This window comes from Idiotropiscis lumnitzeri, chromosome 10 (genome assembly GCF_059441095.1).
Source record: "Idiotropiscis lumnitzeri isolate Australia: NSW breed Sydney's pygmy pipehorse chromosome 10, RoL_Ilum_1.0, whole genome shotgun sequence".
NCBI lineage: Eukaryota > Metazoa > Chordata > Actinopteri > Syngnathiformes > Syngnathidae > Idiotropiscis > Idiotropiscis lumnitzeri.
Genome location: NC_142400.1, coordinates 17,084,835 through 17,098,693, shown reverse-complemented (window position 1 = coordinate 17,098,693; position 13,859 = coordinate 17,084,835). Strand labels below are relative to the sequence as shown.

General features: G+C 41.4%; 2 protein-coding genes across 29 annotated transcripts in view; both read left to right on the top strand.

Moving 5' to 3' along the window:
- The first annotated feature begins 36 nt into the window (after positions 1-36).
- Positions 37-7,084, top strand: dcaf13 (ddb1 and cul4 associated factor 13). Its single transcript, XM_088307025.1, has 11 exons — positions 37-296; positions 648-847; positions 952-1,059; positions 1,154-1,243; positions 1,375-1,530; positions 2,957-3,034; positions 3,120-3,202; positions 3,334-3,498; positions 3,705-3,840; positions 5,235-5,398; positions 6,187-7,084. Exons 1-11 carry the CDS (start codon positions 227-229, stop codon positions 6,272-6,274), a joined length of 1,338 nt encoding a protein of 445 aa, XP_088163151.1. The 5' UTR covers positions 37-226; the 3' UTR covers positions 6,275-7,084.
- A 726-nt stretch (positions 7,085-7,810) lies between these two features.
- rims2a (regulating synaptic membrane exocytosis 2a) overlaps positions 7,811-13,859 on the top strand; it is a 122,293-nt gene continuing 116,244 nt past the window's right edge. For all 28 annotated transcript variants that reach the window (XM_088307880.1, XM_088307865.1, XM_088307862.1 and 25 more), the window contains exons 1-2: positions 7,811-8,018; positions 8,484-8,669. In XM_088307880.1, the coding sequence (XP_088164006.1) occupies positions 8,500-8,669 (170 nt within the window). In that variant the 5' untranslated portion in view covers positions 7,811-8,018; positions 8,484-8,499. The remainder of the gene's footprint in view (positions 8,019-8,483; positions 8,670-13,859) is intronic.

Here is a 13,859-nt window from a genome sequence, read left to right as displayed (position 1 = left end):
GTTCACTTCCATAGTCACCGGATATGTCGGCTATAAAAAATAACTCTAGTACGCGCCCTCTCTGACGTAACCAGCAGGATAAGGCTTGTCATCCCATAATGCACCGCAGTGTCCGTAAACGGATGTTTCCGAATCGGCACATGGGCTCCCGTTGTAGTGATTGTTTATACCATCCATTTCCGAACCAAACGCAAGTGTATTTTAATGTTATCCCTTTTGCATTAAGATGAAAGTAAAAGTCCTCTCGAGGAACCCGGACGACTACGTCCGGGAGACCAAACTCGATATTCAGCGTGGTAAGTGAAGTAAACCTGGCTAGGCTAGCTGCTGCTGCTAAGCCATTTTTGTTCAGCACACTGCTCTTAGGTCATCGTTTTATACGAAGACAATGTTTGTCTCACATTTTCACATGGCAGAGAAAGACCACTTTTCTAAGGCACACTAAAATGAAATATCTGGTGTTTTGATTTGTCATGTGTTTTTTTTTTTTCAAGATAAGGGGTATGTGCACCGTTTGCATACTAAAATGCGTTAACAATATACTAATTTAGCACATGTCAAATTCATTTTCGCAGTGTGCTGTGTAACCTGAAGTGCAATTTGTTTGAGTTCAATATGCTGCGCCCTTGTTGCTTTGTTGTTGCCAGTTCCCCGAAACTATGATCCTACACTTCATCCATTTGAGGTGTGCAGAGAATACACACGGGCCCTTAATGCCACTAAATTGGATAGGGTGTTTGCAAAGCCTTTCCTGGCCTCATTGGATGGACACAGAGATGGCGTGAACTGCATGGCCAAACACACCAAGAGCCTATCCACATTGTTGTCTGGCTCTTGTGATGGAGAGGTAACTACTCATTGTATACACATTTTTTCTATTGTCCAGAAATGTGTGAGTTGTTTGCACAGCAGTGTGACAACACCGAAAAGTCTATTACGTTTCATCCTTAGGTGAAATTGTGGAATCTTTCCAAACGTGAATGCCTCCGCACGTTCCAAGCACATGAAGGATTTGTCCGTGGAATGGCTGTTCGCTTCTGTGGAACTTCGTTCTTCACGGTGACTGATGCTTTCCTAATGCCAAAGATGAACTATTGAATTCTTCCCCCACAGTTTTTGTATTTCAGTTCTAACAACAATGGTGTTTTATCAGGTTGGGGATGACAAAACAATCAAACAATGGAAAATGGAGGCACCGGGTTATGGTGAGGCTGTGGAGCCGCTTAATACAATTCTGGGCAAGGTATGTAGAGTTGGAACCTCTCGTGTTATTCTTTCATAATGGCTCATTTTGCTCTCAGTGGTATATATGTATAGGAATTGATAAAGTTTAGTATAATGATCATGGTGAAAAGAGGTGTTTGTTCATTGCAGACAGTCTTCACGGGACTTTCCCATCATCAGAAAGATGGTGTGTTTGCAACATGTGGCCAGCAGGTGGACATCTGGGACGAGCAGAGGACCAGTCCCATCCGTTCTTTCACCTGGGGTGTGGACAGCTTCAGCTCTGTTCATTTTAACCCAGTGGAGGTGAGCTTTTGCAGCATGTAGCTCATCAAGATTGTCCTAATTCTGTCACAGAGGACAAAATGCTTTCGAGTTTTGGGTACACGCTAGTCATCAAATTTGGACTGTTGAGAAAACAGCACAATATTACAATATTCAGTATTCATAGTCTTTGAAATTTTCCATGTTTTGTCACGTTACACCTGCAAAAAAACTTGTGATATTTTGATAAACTAACACAAAGTGGTACACAGCTGTTAGGTGGAAAGAAAAATTTTACATAATTTCCATTAAAAATACTTTAAATCGGAATAGGCATACAGATGTATCCAAATCAGTTGTTAGGTAGAAAGAAAAATGTAACAGTTTCCATTCAAAATAATTTAAATATGAAGAGGCGTGCAAATGTATCCAAATCCCTGCTCTTCAACCAATTGTCTTCATACGTTACCTAAATTAAAAATAGACTAAATTGAAGTGCATTCCCAGACCATTGTTCTGTGAAGTCCTCAGTCTGACCTTGCTATATTTATATGAGCTTTACGTTATTGGTATTATTTTTGCAGTCAAGCATGACCATGAGTATACCGCGCACCTTAAGAATTTTTCCTCGACCTGATCTATCTGATTTGTTTATCATCTCGGTATTATCTCACAAAGTCAGCCTAGACACATTCCAATTGGATGAGTTATTGAGAAGAAGAGAAAAAAAACTTCTGTGTGAATTTATACTTGTGTTGCAAACACAAACGAGACTAGGTTGCCTCTGGGTGAAAGTAGTTGCTCAACACGGTGCTTTAGTAGAAAAAGAAATTATCAGCCTATCTCAATATCGCCGGTGTTGGGCGGGATCCTTATACCTCCAAAATCATCACTTTTCAAGAGGCTGTTTGTTCAACAATCAACATGGCAATGTCAAAGACCAAGCCATTTTGAACACTTAAGATTGTTAAATAATTTGTAGAATAAACTGGCCAATATTATGTAGACTTATGGAAAAATTATGGCTTAGGAAGTTCCAGTCCGACGGCAGCAATATGCTTTCTTTTTTTTTTCAAAATTAGACAGTGAGTTTGCTTTGAAAATAAAATCTTCCAGGTATGTGTAAGAGTTGGCTGGTTGGTTTGACTTCTCTGCCATTGACATCTTCAGGCTGAGGCTATACGCCTGCTCTGTGTCTTAGTGTGACACTTTTTTTTTTTTGTGTCATGTGCAGGTCTGATGGATTGTGTACCAAACAAGGTGTCGGGATGATCTGTGTTTACACTAATCCCCACACCAATTATGCATTGTCAATGCAAGCAAATTTTGGAGTAGGATTAAAAAAAATGTGACATGGGTTGTCCAAAGTTAAATTTGCTTCATTGGCTGACAGGAAACATTTATGAAAAAAACATAGCTCAGGCTTTGAGATACTGTTGTGTTGACAATATTTTCTTGTTTTTTGCAGACTGAACTTCTTGCAAGCTGCGCCTCTGACAGAAGCATTGTACTGTATGACATGAGAGAGGCAACTCCGCTTAAAAAAGTATAGTGATGCCTAACCTCAGCTGCGGTTTTCAACCTTTTTTACCTTTAGCAAGAATATTTAATCTAATTTTCTTTGTCTTTAGGTGATCATGACGATGAGGAGCAACACATTGTCCTGGAATCCGATGGAGGCCTATGTTTTCACAGCTTGTAATGAAGACTATAAGTGAGTGAACAGATGAGACGTTCAGACAGTTTACAATGCACAACAAAATTACACTTTTCTTTGGCCGATTTTTTTTTTTTGACCAGCTTCTTATACCAAGAATGTTGTGTTTTTGTTGTCTGTCTCTGCAGTCTTTACACATATGACATGAGATACCTGAACACGCCGCTCATCGTCCACACAGACCATGTGTCTGCAGTGCTTGATGTTGACTATTCCCCCACTGGCAAAGAGTTTGTGTCTGCCAGTTTTGACAAGACCATCCGCATCTTCGGCAAGGATGCTGGCCGTAGTAGGTTTGTACCAACCTGCTTTTATTTCATGTAACGTCAACTCGGATTGTGATTTAAAGGTACAGAAACCTATCGAAAGAAAAATAATTGACCACATATTTGTTTAAAAGAAGCAGCTGACATTAAACTGCTGCCTCATTGTGCAATTTTATCCATGTTTTGTGACTAGTTTGCACCATTTCGTTGTTAATATGTTCTTTTCCAACCAGGGAGGTGTACCACACCAAACGCATGCAGCATGTCATCTGCGTAAAGTGGTCGGCCGATAACCGTTACATTTTGAGTGGGTCAGATGAAATGAATATCCGTCTGTGGAAAGCGACCGCGTCTGAAAAATTGGGAGTGGTAAGCACCATGTTTTATCCTTGTCCTCTGTAACAACGAGAACAGCACCAATAAGAACTTTTTTTTTTTTTTAACTTAAAGCTGCTCAGGAAAGTACACAACACACTTTTACACTGAGCACTTCAATCTTCCTCAAATGTCAGACATGTGCCACAACCCTCTGATTTATTACCTTACTCATGGTTGCTTTTGACAGCACACCCACTCTATGCCAAGCATTCAGATTTTGGGCAGGATCTCTCTCATTAAGTGTAATGAACCAGCACCAATATACTGACAGACAAAATACTAAAGAATCGTATCACCCCTCCTCTCACATTTAGCCAGTACAGTCTGTTATCAAAGTAGTTGGTACCGTAGTTATGTTGCCCTCAGTTGTCGACTGAAGCTCCTTCAATAGCCGTTGAAGTCTTCTTATGTTCCAAATACATTTGCGGCTCCAAAATAATGATCAATGGTGTCCGGCAATCATTTCCAGCAGCGATCGTTCATGTCAAATGAGACACTTCTGCTTATTCTCTTAATGCTGCTTCCGTTTGGAAAATTTGGCTCTCTTGGTAGTTGTTATATTGTCGCTGTGTAAGAGACGATTTATTCACGGCTATTGCACTTAAGAGATCAGACAGGGTCTGCTCCTATCAGCAGTTTAAATCGGCCAATCACTTAAAGCGAAGCGCTCGCACCATAATGAAGCATTAACAATCAAGCTGGACTGAGGGTATCGAAATACTGAAATGCTGAATCAAGGCATCGCAGATGACTTCTCTTTTAGTTGCTGCATTTCACTTTTTTGTTTGAAAACTTTAAAAACCGTGGTGTAGAACTGCACCTCCAGTGTTAGATTAGCATATAGAATTGCTAAAATATTAGCACCAGTTTTTAGACAGTTCTACACTAGTACAAGCTTACAATAATAAACCAGTTAACATACTGGTAATCACTGCCTGATATCAATCTAAACTCAGCATTTCTGTATCATTTTGATTGTTCAAGTGATCATATTGTTGTGTCTGTTTGGTGTCCATTGCTCATGAATTAATTTAATGAAATAATTTGGTCAGTATGGTAGAATTTATCAAGAAGACACTGTACTATAGAATTCTTTTGAATGCTCAAATACAAATTTTCTTTGTATTTTTTTCTTTGTATGTCAAGATTTTGCAGTCTATTTGAGGCCATTTTAGTCATGCACAAGCATGTCCAATGTTGCGCGGTTCTCCAAATTTGAAATCCAGTTGCCATTTTTTCTGTCCTTCAGTTGTCATTATCATATGTTTTCCATCTTATTGTCACAGTTCACTCCCTTGGTTGTGTTTTTCCTCCCTTTAACCAAACCCTGTATCTCTGTGCTGTGCCTCAAATTTTACATAACGGTCTCCCACAATGTCTTGCAGATCACTCCCCGCGAGAAAGCGGCCACCAACTACCGCCTTAAGCTGAGAGAGAAGTTCATGCACTTCCCGCAGGTCAGACGCATCGCTCAGCATCGACATCTCCCGAAAGGCATCTACTACCAGGCTAAGGAGCTGAAGACAATGAAGGAGGCTCGCCGCAGAAAGTGAGTTTTTATTTCCATTTCCGTTTCATACTGGTGATTAGCCATGGTAGCCATGATGTCTACGTGTGTTTGTTCTCGTGCCTTGGCCTGCTGCCAGGTGATGCCTTTTGTTATCCCGCTCACCTTGTGGAAAATCCCTCTAATGGGGCTTCCCTACCATGATGTGTTCACGTTAGGCCATACACACTCCTTCTCTGTTTTGAACTGGGCATTGATAGTACCAGTTCTCCCTGCTGCCACTAAGCTATAGCGCAATGTACCGTATTTTCACGACCATATGGCAAACTTAAAAAGCTTACATTTTCTCCAAAATGGACTGGGAGCCTGATAATGCGGCGTGCCTTCTATGTGCATCAAGCAATTTTCCCGAGAGCTCCGCTGACTGACCGGGAGCATTGCCTGGCGACACACTTCTTATTTAGAGGAAAGGCGGACGTGACTGTGGACAGCATGCAGACATGAAAGGGGAAAGGGTGGGGACGCTAAAGGGACGCCCCCAGTTGGTACCGGTATAGAGTATAGTGCAGCAAATAAACTCGAACGTCCATGTAAACAGGACGTTCAAAGTGAATTTGCGAGCAGCGCGATCAGATCTGTGTGAAGTATAATTTACTTTTTGAATTTAGTGTGGTATTTCCAGATTACATTCGTGTAGTTGTCAGTAAATTAGGTGTTTGATCAATCAGTCTTCTCCTCTTGCCTCCCAATTGATGACCCCTGAATTTGTTTCCATCCATTATGTTATCACCTGCAGGCTTTTCTGACCATCTTTCGTCCTTGTGTTTCAGGGAGAAGAATGTCCGCATGCACAGCAAACCAGGAAGTGTGCCCGTGTTGTCTGAAAAAGAGAAGCACGTTGTGTCTGTGGTCAAATAATTAAAAAAAAAACAACTAATAGACAATTCTCTGGAGCTGCGTCTGACATACACGGAGATGAGATTAAAATGTTCTCTGTTGGGAATCTTGTACCTTTTCCCTGGATGTTTTGACAAGTCAAAGCATTCGTATGCCACCATTCAAATTGTATTTGATTTTTCTGACTTCAGTTATGACATGTTGAATTGTTCATTTAAAGAAGTGATTCGCAACCCAGGTGCAAGAGAGATCACCATGCGTGCTTTGGGTAATTGCCACTTGGACTTAATTTGCCTGAAAATGGTTTATTAATTACAAATGTATTATTCTTTGTGTGCCTATGCCAACGACATGGGGTGACAGGAAGGACAATTAATTACTTTTTTAGAAACATTAAACCTCTTTGTCCCCATGTTGCCATTTGTACAACAGAATGGCTTTTTGTGACTATGTCATCATTGTGTTCAATTCACCAGGCTCCAGTTTTCATTCTGAATTTGTAAATTTGTGAGCAAACTGAGCCAAGATTATTTCAATACTCATAGTTTTTGTGACATTTCGTTTTGGTGGTGTGCTCTGAGATATAATTTGTTTCTTAAGCTCCAAAAAATACAGGAAACATTATTTTTAAAGCAACCAGAATCGGCAGTGTTATTGTAACCAATACAAAGATTATTGTCATTTGGGGCAGAGAGGAGCTGAAGACATGTTTATAAAGACATATTTCTAAACAAAAATAAAGAAAATACCACAATTTGTTTAGTAGCTCAGCACTGTCAGTTTAACTTCCATTCTACTTTGCAGGTTAATAAAGCAACAGTATTTGCCTGATATCTTCTCTTGAAATGTTTAGAAATCCCCAAATCAATCAACTCAAAATTTGTGTTCTGTAAATATTTTCCGGTGCGTCTATGCAGGTAAGATTTTAAATGTCACAAGCCAACATGTCAGTGTTTGATTGAAACCACTTAAGCTACCTGTTGTTTTACTTGGTACTAATTTGCTTACAGGCCTTGTGAGGTTTATCCTCTATCCGCTTAATCCTTTCGTTTAAATCAATCCCGCAGCTACCTGAGAATGGTTGAGGCCAGCGTGAGTAACAAAATTTGCATCTATAATGTAGCTAATGAGGCTGCATTTACATTTTAATAGCATGTAATTAACATTGCTATTATTTGTAGTGAACATGGAATTACGTTTCTGACAAAAAGGTCATGTTATGTGCAATTATGTGTCTACATATTCTTACGTGCTACTTGATTTTTTTAGTTGTTGCATGTAGTCCTGCAAAATAGTGTACATTACTCGACGTATCGGTCGTATCATCTTGACTTATTTCGACACTTTTAATCATGCTGCGATAATAGAGCATTTGTATGGTGCAGCTGCAAGGTGGCTCCACTTCGTGTTTTCCGCACTGCTTTACGCCTGCTGTCAATGAACATCCAAGCGTCCTCGGTTTGATTCTGCTTCGGCTACGCGTTTCCGTCGCTCCGCCTCTTCTGCCCCCCCCCCCGCCCTCGCCCCCCATCTCTCTTTACCCTCTTCATCCCTCTCTCATTGCATCCATTTTTGTTCATTTAAGAAATCTCCCAAGTATTACCAACCTGGATGAAAAAAAGCCAAACAGTGACAGAGGGAGTTTAAGGACTCCAAAACAAACGCGGACGGACCTAGCGCATTTTATTCTGACATGCGAGTGAAACCTTTCTGAGGGATGGCAACGATGGGTTAGACAGGATTTAACATGACTGCAAAATAAAAGGCAAGACATGCGTTTCTCTTCACCTTTTATTCCTATTTTCGCCCCACCCTGTGTACGGATGTATATTTGGAACACTACGTGGAGGTTTCAGCCTGCAGCGTTCGCTTCTATTCAGGGCATCCATTTCTAATCCGGAGTGCTTTCTCGAGAGCACTAATGTTTGTGTTGATTTCAACCTGCAATAGCTAAGATACCTCCAAATCACTGTTTGCAGCCTCCGCTCACGCCCCACAACGCACCCGAAAACCCATCATGAGCTTTTGATAGAACGAGCTCATATTTTTTGACGTTTAATTGTGCAGCACACCATCATATGCATGAACCGTCGTGCCATCTGTTAGCCTCGACGGGCTCCAACTACAAATTCACAATTTGTTCACGACATGAAATCGTATATTTATTAATTGATGTATTCTAATTAAATCATGCTTCAATTTGATGCTAATTCTTTTCTGGTGTTTGTAGCCACTGTGAGTAAAAGATGTCCGCTCCACAAGGGCCCAGGGGTGGTCATGGCCCTGCAGCCTCAGCGGCCGGCGCCATGCCGGAGATGCCGGACCTCAGCCACCTCACCGAGGACGAGAGGAAGATCATCCTCGGTGTCATGGACCGACAAAAGAAGGAGGAGGCGAAGGAACAGTCCATGTTAAAGTAAGGGAATGGTCATTACAGTGATTTGATTCACACGGCTGTCGTGGCTGCTAGCTAGTTTGTTGGTAAGCTCCATGATGTGTCGTGGCTCATGTTGCCTCTTGACATTAGCCGCGGTTGAAATAATTGACGTGTGCTCGACGTTTTTCTCGACAACCGGGAGCTCTTTCATCCTGATAAATAAACAAAAATTGAAAATGTTTTAAAAGTACGACATTCTGTCCGTGGTACTTTGTTGTACCGCACTGTGATGGGTTGGGTGAGCGGCGGCTACAGACGCCATTTTCATGTAAAAAACCCCCCAAAAAACACGCCAAGTTATTTCACCTTTATCCACAAACGTCATCGGGCATTACACAATATGTCACTGGAAAGATCAGTTAAGCAGGTGTCCTCTGTGGTGGCCACGCACGCGTGCACGTGTGTACGCCTGTATGAAAACACACGTACGCGCCATCGCACGCGCGCGCGCGCGGCCACACTTCTCTGGTGCACAGATGTCGCTCAGAGCCTTTCAGCACCAGGCGCTGTCCATTGAAGGCTAGTGGTTTTTTTCTCTCGAAGGCGGACCAGGAGGATTTCCATCATTGATTCATTTTACGCTTTCCCCTCGCTTTGTAGTTGGATATTACACTAGCTTGGCTTGCCCAGGTTATAAAACTCAAGCAGTTGATGCATTGTTAAAACCGTCAGAGAATTGTGGTTTTAAATTAACCGGTTGATTTTCCTCCTTTAATGGAGATCTTGATTTTGATTTTGTTTGGGTTAGTGTCTTAGTATGGTCAAAAATTGTATCATAAATGTGCCTTTACATGGCCCAGATTTGTTTGGTATTCAAATGAGATGTAAAATTTGCAATATATTTATCATCATGGCAATTGTTTGCACTCTATCATATTGAGATATGTCTCCTTCCTCTCTGTAAGGTGATCATAATATAAGAAACAACACAGCGTATGATGCAGTGCAGCTCTGCCCTGACAAGTCTCTTGCACCAATTCCCAAACTGAACAGGTGTACCTAATGACGTGCTCACTGAGAGGACTTAGTCTCTGATAACCAAATAAGTGCAACCATCCACCTCCTGTTTGCGTCAAAGCTTGCCCAGGGACTTCAGTGTGAGCCATATCACTGCAAGCTTTTATGATGCATTAGAGCTGTTGTTTTCCATCACCAGGTAAATATTTGCACTGAGGCAGCATTCCTAATGGAAAGAAAGTCATGCAATCCCTACCTAGTGCCACCCAATGAGAAACATGACTCATGTACTACAAGCAGCTACCCCAGCTGCTGTGCGGTGTATAGTTTGATTCACACAGGCTTTTTCCACTTTTCTTTTTTCTTTTTTTTTTTTTTGGGGGACCGAGCAACATATCTCTCTCTGCAAACCATCAATTGCTGAGTGTTTGTCATCTTTTGTTTTCTCAAAGGTAACGGGATCCATTTTAGTTTATGAGCATTTCAGTATAATGTTTGGTAACATTACAGTCAGAGACCTCCTGCTGTTTTGCTTTGTGGCTCGACACATTTTTCATCGTTAATACAGTCAGTCCGTGTTGTCTAGTAGAGTTGTCTAAGTGGACAAGTGGAGTGGTTATGAGTCATCAAATAAGTCAATACTCACTGAATCACACACGTATGCGTTAAACATTCATTTGCTCAAGCTGCAACGGATTAGCTTGTCTTTGAATGATTTGTGGCATTGCCAGCGGTTTCAGAATCAAACCCCGACACCACCCTTATAGCTCGTGCATCTGCGCGGTCACGGTCCAATCCCGCAGCAGCTTGGATGGCATTTCAAGAAAGTGGCAGTTTGAACATCCAAGTGTGTAATCTAACAGAGGGAATCCTGGGAGGATGAAGGGATGGAGGACAGAGAGAGAAGCCGTCAGCTGCAGGGCTTACTTGCATGAATCAGCTAGGTTCTTCCTTCCTAGCAGACCTGTCTATGAGCATGTCCAAAGAGGGATGCAGCCGTGCAGATAGCTTTTTAGAACGCCATACTCATACAAATATGAGCAGAGCAATTATGAAGCACGGCTCCAGTAGTATTTGCGCCATTAAATCTTGTTAAGCTATCAGCTAGCTTGGCATTCCATGCATCAATGCGTCGCTGAGCAGAGCGGTAATGATGGTTATGGGACCCCCATCCCCCACCCATCCAGACATGCTATATAATTGAAGCAAGCATCAGCTGCCCGTGAAGGGGTGACCATTCGCCCAAGGCTACACTTTTTCTTTTCTCCTCGATCCTGGGGCTACTTCCTGTTTCTGCTTAGTGGCTAAGAACCAAAGGAGAGTCATTTAGACTTGTTTCCCTTTTTCCATCGCTGTCATATCACTTGCTCTCTTTCTCTTTTTCTTGACAGAGTCACATGTGCTGTAATTGATGCTACGAGCCAATCATGGTTAAAAGTTAAAATCACTAATCCACCACGTTGTCAGGTTAAACTGGAATGCATTGTCAAGGCACCATATTGATAGAACCCAACACCTTTTTACACTTTCATGAGTGTTCCCGTGCATCTACTTCCTGCTTTTCAAGGATCATAGGTATTGTGATCATTTGCTTATGGGACCTCCTTTGAGGTGTTGCTATCGAAGGGATTTCCTCTAAGTGCGGGTGCTGTAGTGTCGCATGTTCTGTCAGCCTGTTGAATGGGCTTCCTCAGTCTCACACGTGAGGACATGGGATGCGTTTCTGATTCAGATCAAATATTACAGAGATTAATATGTCATCTTTAATTTTTTGTTTTCCCACACTTCATTAATCATTAGCAGGTCTGCTATTGCTTGAATCAAAACGCGCTGAACTTGTACTAAAAAAAAAAAGAGAATTTCTCAACCACCCACTGTTGTACACTTCAATTGGGAGTCTCATCAGTTGTATTTGTGAGTTTTCTCGGTTGACGAACATGAATGCGTTTCACATCATCAAAACTAGCAAAATACAGTATGGATTGCAGACCTCCACTGAGTTTTCACACAAACAATAAAATCAGCTGCATTCATACTGTATAAACTCTACAAGTAGATGTCATTTATCATATTCTGAAATTCTCAGTTAGCTTGTAAACACTTATTGTGAGATGTATAAGGGAGTGGTGTGACAATATGTGTTCACCACGGAGAGCCTAAGAATTAGCTTTCAACGTATTTTCTTTTCTGCACACCCCCATTACCCAACCACACATGTATAATCACTTATCTGATATAGTGCTCGAGAGTTTGGTGTACCAAACTGTGGTCAGTGACACTGAACCTCTATGTTCCCTTGAGGATGCTACACATGCGCCACACATCTCAGAGGAGCAGTGGTAAAGGGACAAACACAAACATCTCCACAATTATTGGCACTCCTGGTGAAGATGTGTTCATAGTTCTTTTCTAAATAATATAGGACCAACATTAAAAAAAGATAAAAATCCAACATTTAATTCAAGTGTAATTATTTTTATAACAAATCAAATGTGCTCTAAATATTAGAATCACTGATCTGCAACCCCTTCTTGGCAACAAAACCACACCGAATCGTCCCCTATATTTTCACAAAATGAAAGAAAAAAGAGAGCGGGATCTACGACCGTTCCTGTTTGCAAAATCTTTCTAAATCAAGCCAAGCCCGATCCTCGAGAGCCCCTATCCAGCCTATTTTATATCATTCCCTCCTCCAACACGCCTACTTCAAATGTCTAGCTCATCAGCTAGCTTTGCGGAAGCCTGATAACGATCCTATCATTTGAATCCGGTGTACTGGAGGAGGGAAACATGTAAAACAGGATGGGGCTCTCTAAATCTCTAGGATAGGGCTCTCTAAATTATCCAGCGACCTGGGTCCTCTCCTATGCACCTCCCTCTTCAGCTCACTCCACGTTTTGAATGGGGTTGAGGTCTGGGGACTGAGATGACCATGGGAGAAGCAGGCTATCCATTCATCCATTATGTGATCTGCTTCTCCTCACTTTGGTCGCGGGGGTACTGGAGCCTATCCCAGTTGTCTTCAGTCAGTAGGCAGGGTACACCCTGAACTGGTTGCCCGTCAATCACAGGGCATGCAAAGAGAAACAACTATATGTTCTCACAATCATACCTAGGAACAATTTAGAGTGTTAAATCAACCGACCATGCATGTTTTTGGAATGTGGGAGGAAAGCCTGCAAAAACCCACGCAGGCACGAGGAGAACATGCAAACTCCACACAGGAAAGGCTGGAGCCGGAACTGTGAGGCCATTGTGCTAACCAATTGTCCACTGTGACGGCTGCCTGGTGAACCATTTCTGCAATTTTCAATATGAACGTGTGCTTCTGGAATAAAAAGTCAAATTCATTTTAAAGGCTTTTCACGCAACAATCATGGAGGGCACTGCATGTTACAGAAGCTCAAGTGTCTGGTGTTTTTATCTGACAGTTACATTTAGTCTCCCAAACAGATCATATGAAGTGAATATCAAGTGATGACTTCAAACCCTGGATTTTTTTTTTTTAATTAATTTGAGGCTTTGTAATTAATTAATCATGATAATCACATTTTAATCATATAACATGATTTGTTCTAAAATCATTTTTTATTGTATTTTTTTAATTTATTTATTTATTTATTACTTGATGACCTTTACAAATACACATATGTGAGTATTTATAACTCTGAAAAATATCTTTGGCAATAATTGAACTGACCGAAAGTTAAAGTGCCATGTTCCTGGTGTTGCATCAGTTAGATGAGGTAACAGTGTGAAGTGCTTTGAGTACCGAAGGTAGAAACGCACAATGGAATTGACAGCCCATTTACCATTTACTACTTTGCTACTTTGACTTAAATTTGTGTGTTTGCCTGAAATTGATGTACTAGTTTTAATCCTGACGGCAGTCCCTTGATCGAGCTTGGTTTGCTTTAAACTCGTACTGGCTTGACTTGACGGCCCGGCTTGCGCTAACAGCTCCCGTGGTTTCTATTCTGGCTACAACATGATTTGCATGTTGATAATATCTGGCACCAGACCCGTCGCCACGGGCAGGCCAAAGGGGGCCGTGCCCGCCCACTAAGATGGTTCATGCATTTGAGGCACTCATCTCTGAAAATAAATTCATTATTATTATTATTATTATTAGAGATCTTTTTGTGGTGTGATTGTGAAATACTAATGTTAAGTTGTTTTTCGCTGAGACACTAGAAATATGAAGAGACACTG